The sequence below is a fragment of the Lepidothrix coronata genome, unplaced genomic scaffold (assembly GCF_001604755.1).
Source record: "Lepidothrix coronata isolate B3197 unplaced genomic scaffold, Lepidothrix_coronata-1.0 Scaffold28, whole genome shotgun sequence".
In the NCBI taxonomy this organism is placed as follows: Eukaryota; Metazoa; Chordata; class Aves; order Passeriformes; family Pipridae; genus Lepidothrix; species Lepidothrix coronata.
Window position 1 is genome coordinate 5785380 of NW_016690208.1, and position 12976 is coordinate 5798355.

Here is a 12976-nt window from a genome sequence, read left to right on the forward strand (position 1 = left end):
CCGCTCCGAGCCGCGCTCCGCGGCCGCCGCCCTCGCCCCGCCGGCCCGCCGGGACCTACAGGCGCCGCCGCAGCCCAGCACCGCGACTCGGAACCGCATTGTCCGCCCGCCGGAAGAGCCGCGCCCGGAAGCCCCGGCGGGGCCGCCCCTCCGCGCGGTCACGTGGGGCGGCGGCGGCCCAGGCCCGGCTCCGGCAGCGGCGGCGGCGGCGTTGGCCGGGGTAGGTGCGGTCGCGCTGCCGCGGGGCTCGCCCTGCCCGTGCCCCCGCCCGGCCCGCTCCGCTCCCCCCCGCGGCGCTGCCCGCCGTGCGGGAGCTGGGGCCCCTCCTGCGCCCCGGTACCGCCGGACCCTTCCTCGCCCCCCCGGGCCGTGTCTCCCTCCAGGCGCGGTGTCCCCCCGTCCCTTCCGCCCGGCCGGGGCGGTGGCGGCGGGAGCGGGGCCGTGCGGCCGCCCCGGATCCCGCAGGGCCGGGCTGAGTCCCGGGGCAGGCGGGGGCGCCGGGCCCGGCCCGTGCTCTCCGGCTCCCCGGCTGCGGGTGGGGCACAGGGGAGACCCGCCGCGACCCCTGTCAGTGCCCTCGGGACCCCGCCGAGCGCGTCCCCGGGCCGCCGGCTTCCCCCCGCGTCCGGTCCCAGGCTCCGCGGGGCTGACGCGGATGGACCGGCCGGGCTCCCGCATCCCCTCCCCGCGTCCCGACTGGGTCGGTTGTTGCCTGTTGCTTCCAGGTGGATCCCAACATATGGCATTTTATTGCGTGCAGGCATCTTTATTTGGTTCATGTACTGTAACCTCGGTGTTTCTTTCGGATTTTTTTTTTCCTTCCTGTTGTCAAGGACGTGTTTGTTTTGGTTAAAACATCCCCGGAAGATAATTTTTAAGGGCTGATTGTGTCAGTTAGGGGTGAAAATGAAATATGAGCAGACTGTGCTAAGTTGGGTTAAAAACACTCATAAGCAAAAATGAAGTGGAAATCGAACTGCTGGAAGTAAACTTTGTGGTTTATGTCTGTGTAGTTTTGTCTGATAGAGGCATTTTGAGGGAGAGAGGAGAAGGAGCAAAAGTACTCAGGGGAGGTTTGGAAAGAGGGAAAAGATCTTGTGAGAGGTTTGGAGAGGGAAAAGATTGAATACGAGCTGTAGAATGAGTAGTGCATGCCTGTATTCTTATAACATATGTGCATACACATATTGTTGTACAGATATGGCTTGAGCTCTGTTCCCTGTTTTCTGGTACTTAGAGGTTTTGTTAAAGCACAACTTGATGTTATTTCTGAGTCTTTTGGCTGCTTAGAAGACGTGTACCTGTAGGGACTGCCCACTGCTGATTGACTTGCGGAAACACCGGATTCTTTTTAAAGGCCTCTACTTAACATTAAAAGGTCAAGGACCTGAGCAAACTTATTTTTGTGTACACAGTAAACAAATTAACAAATGGAGCTTGGCATAGGGATTTCCTTTCGTTTTCCAGCCCTAAGTGCAGGCAGTGTTTGTAGCACACACCGAATGTAGCTCCTTTTTTCTCAGTTCGTTCACAGCATATTTTAAAGCTCTCTGGTTGTCTGGTGAGTGTAACTCCCTGTTTGTGTTTGAATCCTAATGAGAGAGCAACTCCAGAAGCACATAGAGCATCATCCCTGGAGTTTGTGTAGCCTCTGGCTGCACTGCCTTTATCCCTGCCTTATCCTGGCCTTCAGCCCGGGCTGTGTCCTGCCTGTCCCAGCTCCACAGGGCAGAGATGTGCCTGATGCTGGGGGAGCGTCAGCTGCAGCGTGAGGATGAACCAACTGCTCGTAGTCAATTCATTCCAGTGACATTCCTGTGCTGGGCCAGCTAAGGCAGTGTCAGCATTTCTTTTATAAACTGTGGTTTCCCAGGACCAGCCACATGTTTTTGGGATGGGGAATTTGCTTATTTACAAGAGCCTAAAATTGCAGTTTTGTCCCCTGAGCAGATAGTTCAAATTAAGATTGAAAGCAAAATGATGCTGGCAATAACTATGAACCTGTTAAGGATTGTTAACAAAGATTGCATTAGCTTAACTCTTGTGTCTTGTCTGGTGCCTGGTTTTGCATACAGTTCTCGTGATTCATTCAGCTTCCTGAGATCTGTGAGGAGAGGGGTGAAACTGGACACAGTATTATCTCCAAATAACAGTATCTTTTTCTGGCTCTTGAAATTAGTGGGAACATCTCTGGCTTGTCAGCATGTTGTAAAATGAGCAGAAAAGTTAGAATTGTAGTTGTTATTTTTTGTTAATTACTCTTTAGTCATCCTAACTCCATATTTTCACATGCAGTATCCCTCTGGCTTTCCTGCTTCATTTTGAGTGCCAGGTAGTTCTTGTTGCATTTGGGAGTGTGTGCTGCACAGGGGAGGTGGGTAAAGATCAAACACGATTAAGCAGGCAAACCATGTGATAAGTGAGAAGAAAAAGGTTGCTAGTGATTGATCTTTCTCGTATGCTGTTTTTTTTTCCCTGTGATAAAACACAGGTGGGGTGTGTGTGTGTGTGCGCAGAAAAAGTGCAGCCTCAGCTTCTTCCCCACGTGTGTGTCAGTGTGATGTCACTTCTGCTCTTACCTTTCTGCTGCTCAGACTGACACACCTGGCACGACCACCTGTAACCACAGCACTGTCCTGGAGCATTTTCCAGGACTCACTGTATATTTGTAAAACAAGCGTGCACTAGGTGAGTTGTGCAGGTAAAAAAAAAAAATCAAAGGCTGTAAGGGCTCCAGGTCCTCCAGAATGCTGGATTCTTTGTCACAGCCCAGCTCTGCAAAGTGCACTGTGAAGCTTCTGAGCTCTGCCACAAATTCCACTGTTCACCCACACCAAGATGCTAATGATGAACACTTGGAAAGCAGATCTTTGTATGTTTAAATTGAACCATACTGGATTTATTGTTAGGCTGTGCATAAAGCCAGAGGAATAAAACAGAAAATACATTATATTTAGGTATTTCAGTCACCTCATGTCTTTGCTGCATGCCACCTCCTTGTTTTCCATGTTTTTTAATGTTTTATCATGTTCTAATATTTTGGGGGCTAGAGAATATAAGTTTATTTTGCATGCCAAGCTTTCTGACTTTGCTTCTCAAGGCAGCTTCTTGAATTATACTGTTCTTCAGTACTTTAGTTAATATTGCTGCATTGTTCTATATCTGGTGCATTCTTCATCAGATATACTGGAACTTTGTGAAGTCGCTTCAGGAACTGCAGCTGAAGTACAAAAGCTGAGAAAGATATGAATGGGGGGAAAAAAATCTCATTTCCTCCCTAGTTCGCATACCTGTTCTCATGTTTATTCTCTTTTCTGCCCTGGAAACCCAGAACTTAAGTATATTTTATGTTGTATTTCGCTGTAAATTCAGTGCTAAGGGTGCTACATGTGCTGTTGACTCAAAGGTCCAAGAAGTTCACGGGCAAAGCATTGATTTTTCCAATCACCCTCTGGATTTTGTGTGGCTGTGGATGTTCTAAACAGCAGAAAATGGGTGTCCTTTAGAAATGGAGTGAGAGCAACCATAGTTAGGAGTGCCTTACTTCACTTGTCACTCGTGTCTCAAGGTGGCATTAAAGCCTCAGTCTCTTACAGTAATGTTAAATGGAAGGTTTTCTTTGTTTTTATATATATTCTGTTTGCTTTAGGCTCTTTTAAATTCATTCTGGCAGTACTTACAAGGAAAGCTTTGGTCACAGGTTCCAGGTCAGGTGCCAAATATTTGGGAAAGGGTAGGAAAATAAAGGATAACTATTTTATAAATCTGTGTAACTAACTGAACTTTGATAGGCTTGTTTTCCAGTTGTTTGAGGTTCTAGCATGTGAACGAGGTCTTTGCTGTTCCTTCCTTGAACAGAGAGAGTGAGGGATTGTATAACAACAGTGGCGAAGGGGAATTGCACTGAGAATTAGAATTTTAAATCCAATTGAAAGCAGTGACCCAAGAGCCAGCTGTGTTGACTTTCTCCGTTTGCAGATTTTCTAATAGCCTGTTGTGTGAGGAGAGGCCACAACACCCATTTAATTACACAGGTGAGCAACGGAAGAGGTTGGTAAAAATTCACCTCTTCGTGTGCATGTTACCCAGACACTCTGTCTCCCATGGAAGTGTAAAGACACCTTCAGGCAAACACTGCATTATTGTGGTGTAGTTTTGTGTCAGGAACTAAACTGTGCTGAATTGAAAAGCTCATATTTTATTTGTGTTGAAGCAAACTAAAGTGTTTCCTTGTAGGGGATAAGACTTTGGCTCCTTCTGAGGAATGTTAAAACTCGAGCTCTGTGCTTGGCTGGGGCCTTTCCTCTGCCTCTCTGAGAACAGAAAGCTTTGGTTCTGGGGTGAGTTGCAGGTATTACTGAGGAGCACTGTCACTGCTGCTGCTTGTTCTTGGGTTTTGGTTCCAGAGGAATCATAAGCCACACTAATTGCTCTGCTGCTCTTTGATGTGTACCCTTCTAGGCTGGCCCATATTTTAACGAGCTCGTAGGCTTTCTGGTGGGGATCCTGCCACTGATTCAGGTAAAATGATCCATGTGGTAATAATCTGTATGGAACAAAGTGATAGCAGGGAATGGAGGAAATAAAACCCATGCAAAGCAAAGTGTGGGAATATGGAAATTTTGGTTTACTTCAGGCAGAATTTTAAAACTACTTTTGCATCTTGCTTATTTGAGCATTAATCCAGTGAACCTCTGTGGCTGATTCCAGCCCAGTTGGGTAATTGAGCTTTGCTTGCTGCTACACCACTAACAAACAAAAGCTTTGTACAGCTGTCTGCCCCACTGTCCCCTTTCCTGGGCTCTCCTACCTTATGTAATTTCAGTGAGACTTCTGCTCGCTGTAAGGATGGCAAAGCTGGGCTCGTCGGGACCTTGTGCTGTTGCAATTCCATGTTGTGACACTGCTGAGGGTTAGGCTGGGCCAGCTGTGCCCGGGATCCGCGTGGGGTTTGTTTGCCAGGCAGAACAAGGAGCCTGGGAAAGCACAGGGTGCTTGTTACTGAATTGAAGGCAATGGTGGTGAAAGGTGTCAGATTGAAAGACTTGGGAAATAGGTGAAATTAGCACTTCAAGACAGACACTGTGCCAAAATAAAGTGCTAAGTTGATGGCCTGGATGATATTTACTGCTGCTTGAGATCAAAGCCTGCTCTTCTACTCCTGCTGTCAGTGTGGCAGATGAGTTTGCTCTGTTTGAATGAAAACAGTAAAGCCAAAGGGGTGCTTAGTGTTTGAAGCTTATTTTTAGTCTGTGTTTCAAGATATTTGGCTCAGGTATTTTCAGAGATCTGTGTATTATATAGATGGAGCAATAGGGGACTTCTATAGAAATGTTTTAATAGGAATTCTTTAAACAAAAGCATCTTTAAAAATAAGAACTCTGCCCTACCTTTAAGATACGTGTGAGTAATACCACATAGATATATACTGTAAAAATTTTCAAAATGTCTAAATTTCTCAGCCAGTAATTACCATCTTAAAATGTTTTTGCAAAGGATATATAAATACCTTAGATGCTTTTGAAAATGAAACCAAATAATCACAAGTGTGTTGTCATTCATGGACAAACCACATTCATTCTTCCTCTTACTCTCTGCTTCGGCTGTTTCAGGACCATGAAGTGGCTCAATTGGTAATCAGTTAAAAATAACCAGAGAGGGAAAAAAATCGTCCTCCTGGCAGACTTCATGTTGTATTAGTGTCTGTGGGGAGAAGGGCATGGAGAGAAATGAAAGCAGGCTTTGCTATTCCTGGTGCATTGTTCCTGGTTCAGCCAGGAATGCGAGGAGCTGTGCCTGTGGCTCTACCAGGGCTCTCCCTGGTTTGGCTGTGCTGTTGGAAGCCAGGTTGGGATGGTGCTTCCAGGTTGGAAGGCAGAACTTGAGGCTGAAAAAGCACTTGAGCTTGGCCATGCTTAGGAGTTTCTAAAGACCCGAGCATTGTGATAAGGGTATATTTGGGTTTCTGGGAAATTTAATCGCCCATTTTTATCACAGCAGTCTGTTTTGAGCCATGGATTCTGGGAATCTGTGCTGTAGAGTTCAAGGTGTGCAGCTGAACTTCACCTTTTGTTCCTTTCTTCAAATGCCTCTCAGTGCCAGTTCCAGCTTTTTAAAATCCTCTGTTGGCTCTGCTTCTCAGTACTGATCCAGCCTATGCTGTTCTTCCTGCTTCTTGGAAGTCTTTGCTTTTATTGCTCCTTACAGTACAGAAGATTCAGCATAGATTCATAAAATGCTGTATGTCCTAAGGTTTTAGAGCATTCTTATCACAAAACATCAAGAGTTAGGTCAAACTGTCTTTTGGGGGGAAAAGTGTGTGAGTGCAGCACACAGTGAGCTCTGATAGATAAAAAGTAGTTTTTGCGTGAACACAGGTGAAGGTAGATATTACCTGAAGAAAGTAAATGGATTTTATAGTCCTGGCCTTAATTGTCAGCAAGTGTAGTGTATGTTCCAAGGGCCTGGTTTGTGTGATGTGTAGAAAGCGGTGCCTGACGTAACCATGAAATACTGCACAAAGATTTATTAACTTCCCTTCTGTGAGCTGTGGAAACCAGTGCTGTAGTAGCATGTGCTGCTCAGCAAAATGAAGGCAGGACTGTGAGTGCACACTGACAGAGGAGCTGGAACTTGGTCGTGCTGTCAGATGAGCTACTCTTTATAAATAGCCAGCAGATTTCTGAAAAGAAGCGTTTGAGCGTTTTAGGATGAAGTTTTATATAAGTATTTTTATGATTTTTGTTTTTCAGGAGTTTATAACATATTTAATCTCATTCATGAATCGAACTTCCTTTTTAAGTCATGGATGACAAGGCTTCTGTTGGAAAAATCAGTGTCTCTTCAGACTCGGTATCCACTCTTAACAGTGAAGATTTTGTCTTGGTTTCCAGGCAAGGGGATGAAACACCATCTACAAATAATGGTAGTGATGATGAAAAAACAGGACTGAAGGTAAGAATCAATAACCTGAGTTTGTTCCCTATTCTTCTAAATCAAACTAACCATAGAGAGCTTAAAGAGGGACTTCTTTATTGTGGAAAACTTGACAGAAGGGAGAACTTATTCCAGAATCAGTTTGGCCAGAATCAGTTTCTGGATTGCTGATGTCAGAGGTGGTAATTAGGTTTTGAGTAAGAACTCTTTCCATCACTACCTGTGGGTTTTTCCCACTTTGCAGAATCCTGCACGAAGTGCTTAGGATGAAACACACTGACTGGCAAGAACTTGGAACTGTGATTTTGTCACAGCTTTCAGGTAGAAAGCAGTATTAGCACACATTGATTTGAGCATATCTGTTAATTCAAAGTTTTCCCCAATGTGAAATGTTCTCTTTAAGACATGTAGAAGTGTAGTTATAACTAACAACTTGGCATGAATCAGAGAACACAAGCCTGTGTGGAAGGCTTGTGAGAACTGGAAGGGCACTGACATCTTCTCACTTGTAAAAGTGCTGTTCTGAGAAGAGACCCTTGTCACTCTCTACTTTTCTTGGTTTTGGTGGGTTTTTTTTGCTACTTAAAGGCGCTTTCCTCCCAATTTGCATTTCAGCAGTCTTTAAGCACAAGCAAGGTAATCACTCCAAATTCCATCATTTTAACATGTTGAAAACCGGATCCTTTCTAGAGTGAGTCAAGTTAGTGGGTTCTTTATGGGAGTTGGACTGAGATATTCCACTGTCACAAGAGACTGACATCTACAGCTGCATCTCGGTCTTTAAAGATGATCAGAAATCCCGTGTTCTGCCTGTTGGGCCGGGTGCTCCTCTTTTCCGTAGCAGCAGTTGTAACAGAGACTTTGTTGAACATTTCTTGATACTTTTGTTCATCTTGCTTTTACCTCCCAGTGCTTTGTTTGTTTTCCTTACATTCCTTTGAGTCCTGGACAGGACGTTCCACCATAGTGGCTTCTCTACATAGGATTCCAAGCTAATTCTGTTAGTTAGAGTCTCAAGACTGATCTTTTGCTTAATCAGGCAAAGATGTTCACTTATATTTTATGGTTATTGTAGAAGATGCCACTTCACGTCATCGGATAGTCTAAAAAATTTGAGAATTTCTTAAACCATGAACCTGGTGGTTTATGAAGCCCACTGAAAGGCTGTAGCCTCACACTTGTCTTTCTCGATGCTGCAAATACCAGCAGCACCAATATCGGTATCAGCATCACTACTTAAGAATTCAGATCAGTCTCATAGTGGTGCTTACCTTGAGAATGCTTCTGTGCATGTAATTACCCCCCAAAGCATCATCTGAGACCCCAGGAGACACACCCTGTCAGCCAGAGTCTCCAGCCTGTTATCCCAAAGAAAATTTGGAAACATGAAATGCTGTAGTCTGCAACACTTCTTGCTCCACATGGGAACTATTGATATCACTGTGTGCCTCCAGAGTGGTTTCTGAAGTGCTGGCTGCAGGTGTGCTGTTTCTCTTGATGAGGAGAGAAGAACACGAGCGCTGCTGCCTCCTGATCATCAACAATTGTAAAGTAAAGTTATGGTGTTCCTGATTTGGCACCGAATTTCACAGAGCTTTGCAGGTCTTAAAGATAAGCTTCTTTATGAATTTGGTGCCAAGACTGAGCTCAACCCTTGAACAAAGTGATTCACCTGGAGCCTTTCAGTATTGTGGCGTTGAGAGCTTGTGCTGTTGGGGATTGGCTGCAATCTGAGTGATTAATGGGAATTTCACACCTTAAACAAGCACTCAGTGCACAGTCTAAATTCTCCCACATGGGGACCTTCCTGTTAACCTCCTTCCTTCTGGTTAAGGAGCTGAAAACTTCTAGCAGAGGAAACAGGAAGACGTTTTAGCTGTTTTTCAGGACAGAAATTTTGGTGTTTTGGTGGTGTTCTACAAGAAAAAAAGATGTTCTGCCATAACAAATGGCTTTGGTTTTGGTATATTTTTTTTCTCAGCTTGCAAACAGTCACTTAGTAGCCAGTAAGTGGAGTAGGGAAGCTTGTCAGAGGTATGCTAAAAGTACTCTTACTGCAATGTCTAAAAGTGTTTCAGTAGTATATGAAAAATTAATGTTAACAGTACAACACGAGAACTGAGGTTATGTATTTCATAGGAACAAACGAGATTTTTTTTTTTTCAGGCAGAAGCAATTGCTTTGGTACCTATAACTAAGTTAATTTGTATATGTCAAACCCATTTTCTTTGATGTGCCCTCTAAGAAAAGCAGGAAATGAGTTCAGGTTCCTCTTAGAGCAGGTGTCTCTTTTTTGGTGTTCTGTTTCCTTAGAAGAGCAGTTTGAGGATGTTTCATTTGCTAATGAGCACAGTCTGAGGATGGTGCTGGAAGCTCAGGCTTATGTTTGCTGAGCATGACAGGCTGTGCCATTTGTATATTAAGCCTAAGGCTTTCATTTCAAATTTGCTGATATGCTGTAGTTTTAAGTAATAATGCTGTGAAGTAATGTAAATTTTTATTTGTTTTCTTTTTTTCTTCCTCGAGTCCAGACAGAGAAATATTTCTTCTGATAACAATCAGGGACCATATTTTTCTTCAGTTGGTCTTAATTTATAAATGTGTTTCTGCTTTTTGTCAGCGCTGAAATACTTGGTTCAGTTTAAAAAGGGGTTGTCAGTGATTGTTTTCCAGAAATACAATTTGCTAGCTGTCTCTGCTTTCCAGTATTGTTTCTGTGTCTGCTTTTGCCCCCTGGCAGTGGGACTGGACTGGGTTCAGGAAAGCTTTGCTTCTGCAGCACAGAGTAGAGCAGACGTTCTTGAACTACCCAGTGCAGCCAGACCTCTCCCAGCAGAGGCCCAGCACATGAGTCAGGAGAAGGGAATAAATTACAGCTCTGATAAATCCCCTGTTGCTCTAGAGGAAGTTTCCTACCTCCCAGTTAAAGGTTAAGTAAAATTAGTTTTCAATTTTGTGAGAAGTGGAGGCAGCTATGGTTGGGTCAATGGTGTCTTTGCTCTATCTCAGAAGAACTAAGTGAAGCATTTCTTGGGGGCCCCTTGTTTATTCCCTTGTGCCCTCGGTTCTGCTGCACCCTCTGTGCTGCCTCTGGGTTGCAGCAAGGTTTCAGACATGTTTACATCTTCCTGTGCCCTGCTCCCATGATAGAGTGAATTTATATGGCTACATAAGAGACTTCAGCTGACATGAAGTTGGCCTTAGTTTGTGTTTTAGGCCTCATTTTGCAGGCAGCTGGTTTGTTGCACTTGATTTTTGGGGCTGTGAGACCAGCAGGGCTCCTAAAGTCCAAAAGTGTACTTTCCGTGTATTCTAGAATTCTTTTTGAGGGTAGTCTGGGGTGACAAGGAAGGCTTTCTTGGACAGATTATTTTAAATTGCTTTTTAAATGAAGGGTTTGATGATGAGGTTTTAGAATATCTATGAGATGGATTTTTTTTCTTTTTACAGGCCATTTTCTGTCACACCATAAACAACTTGGATTTGTGTTTTACCTGTCACTGCTATTTCTGGGAAATTTTATTTTCAAGATCATGTTTTATAGGGCAGTGTCTAGATATTCATACTGATTCATACTGTTCAAAATAATTCATAATGATTATTTTTCCAAATACAGTAGATCACTCTTAATGGAACAGAACACTTTTCCTGTGTGTTTTATGTTAATACCATTACAACATTTAATTCTCACTGGGTATGAATTTTTCACCTTCCTTTCCCAAACCAAAGTCTGTTTAATGACTGTGAGCAAAAATCAGATAAAGAGTTGTGCCAGAACGAATTTTAACTGCAGGTTTCATGGAGAACAAGTGCTGTAAACTGGAAGTTACTTCAAGTTTTTTAATATATAGGCTTTAAAGGGGCTGACAGGACATTATAATTCATTCATTATATTTTGTTGCAAAACACATAAACTTCATACATTAAAGTAACATGATGCATCTTCCATCATCATCGTCAGTCTGATGAATGCCTGCAAAGACCTGAATAATAAACTTGATACTTAAAAGCTTTATGCCTTTGATGGCCCCATGCTTGTGCAAGGTTCTTCATTGTTTCCACAGTGAATCATGTAAATGAATACTAAAATTATTTGAAGGAAAATGGAAATCTGTGGATTCCTGTAACTAGTTACAGGTCACAAACACTCCTGTGGGTGTACAGCTGAGTAAGGCAGTTCCTCTGTCCTGCTCCTGGCAGAGGCTCCCAGAGAGCACAGGAGTGTATTTTAATCCATACAAAAAAATAGACCAAGGGTTTCAAGAGCGTAAATGTCTTTGATTTGTTGTTGTTGTTGTTTAGGTTCTGCAGCAAAACAGTCACTAAGTTGTTACTTTTTGGGGTAATTTGGATTTTATTAGCTTGTGTGTAGCATCTTAGGTCAGTGATCTGACAGAGAGGTAAGGATATGGAAATGCTCTTAGGCTTGAGTTCTGGTGCCTCTTAGGCTTGAGTTCTGGTGCCAACAGTAATAACCAGCAGCAGCTGAAGTGTTGGCATCAAGTACCTTTCACTGATGGCATCTGGTGAAATGCTCTGTAAACTCCATTTCCGTGCTTGACTTCTAAACTCTGTAGAGCACTGGTCACTTCCCTATTAATTGCAGAGGAATGGACAAAGAGTTTCCTTAGATACAACATGTGAGAGTTTCCTGAAGTGAACGTTTTCATTCTCTTTCTAGCCTAGGACCTGATTTCACACTGTTTAAGTTGCTTCATGCTTTCATATTGCCTTCAATGAATGCAGAGTCAGGCTGCAGATGAGTGTTGGGAAGTAAACCAGTGCTGTTACTTCTCCTCAGCATGATGGCATAATCTTGTTCCAGATTTCTTCTCTTCCCATGAAACCTTGCTATCGTATGAAGAGCCACACAATGTACTTAACTCTATTTGTCTCCTTCTGGTACTAATCTGAGAATTATTATAGCCCATCCTGTGGGCATCTCTGAGTTTCTCTGTCATAAGCTGGTCTTTGTAGTTGGTGATTAAAGACTAGTTTGAAAGTAATCTCCTCACTTTTCTCAGTACTAGAAAATTCCTGCTTTGAGCTTGTTGATTTGCTAAAGCAGGGAGGATGTAATCCATGCTGGTGAGCGCTTGCACACTGCAGTTTGTGTTTACGGCTGGAACTGGGTTATATTTGTTAACTGCTGCTTTGGTTGGTAGAAAAAAAGCCATATAAATGACCCTGTGCCAGAAGGGGTGTTTTTTGTTGTTTGAACAGTCTTTTTTTTCTCGTGTCCCAACTCTGTGTGTGGCTCTCAGATCGTGGGGAATGGAAGCGAACAGCAGCTGCAGCGGGAGCTCGAAGACGTGCTGATGGATCCACCCATGGAAGATCAGTCAAGTGACAGGGACCATGGAGAAGAAGTTAGAACTGATGGAGATGGGGAAGAACCTGTTGTCCTTGAAGCTTCAGCATCCTCCACCATTAACCCAGTGTCAGTGGCAGGACTCCAGAAACCAGAAATGAGTTTGCCAGTGAAATCATCCCAAGGAGGTTAGAAAACAAAGGAATTGGGAGTGCCTGGTGTTATCTTATGAGCTTGTTTTCTTGTGAGGAAAGGGAGGAGAATTTAGGTACAGGTGTGTCCACCAACCATTGCCTGTCTGCCATTATAATCACCTAGTGCAGTGAATGCCTGGGTGTCTAAGGCAAGAGTTAACATATGTTGAACTGTCCTGTCTTCTGAAAACACCTGCTACACCAGCCTGAGAGGTGTGCAGAAATATTAAGCTTACTTGCCTGGTTGTATAAGATATTAGTCTGTTTAGCTCCTCTCTGCATCTTATTGCTTTAATGAAAATCAGTGCATTCTTGTGTATATTTATGTTTAAATGGAGCCCTCTGAGTGAGCTGGCTGTAGGCAACGGAGTTGCTCTCTGCCATCACTAGCTCACTTTCAGGCAGGCTTTTCCTGTGGTATTTTGTTCTGACCTGACTTCCCCGTGTTTCCTGGTCTCTTCTGTTGTTGAGTTGGTGCTGAGTCAATCTCTGATACTTCACTTACGGTTGCCTCGTCTTGGTTCTCACGCTGAGC

The 12976-nt window shown here is 43.9% G+C and overlaps 2 protein-coding genes across 4 annotated transcripts in view; one reads left to right on the forward strand and one right to left on the reverse strand.

Annotated features, from left to right (window-relative positions):
- The window catches only part of ZBTB26 (zinc finger and BTB domain containing 26), a 9292-nt gene extending 9168 nt beyond the window's left edge, over positions 1–124 (reverse strand). The window contains exon 1 of the mRNA XM_017809963.1: positions 60–124. The gene's annotated coding sequence lies outside the window, so the exon portion shown is untranslated. The remainder of the gene's footprint in view (positions 1–59) is intronic.
- The window catches only part of RABGAP1 (RAB GTPase activating protein 1), a 77467-nt gene that overhangs the window by 13789 nt on the left and 50702 nt on the right, over positions 1–12976 (forward strand). Inside the window, exons 1-3 of one of the 3 annotated variants that reach the window (XM_017809945.1) lie at positions 163–220; positions 6753–6954; positions 12201–12435. In XM_017809945.1, the coding sequence (XP_017665434.1) occupies positions 6805–6954; positions 12201–12435 (385 nt within the window). In that variant the 5' untranslated portion in view covers positions 163–220; positions 6753–6804. Of the gene's footprint in view, positions 1–162; positions 221–4484; positions 4522–6752; positions 6955–12200; positions 12436–12976 lie in introns of those variants that run through there. The other 2 variants (XM_017809947.1, XM_017809946.1) reach the window with 2 other exon arrangements.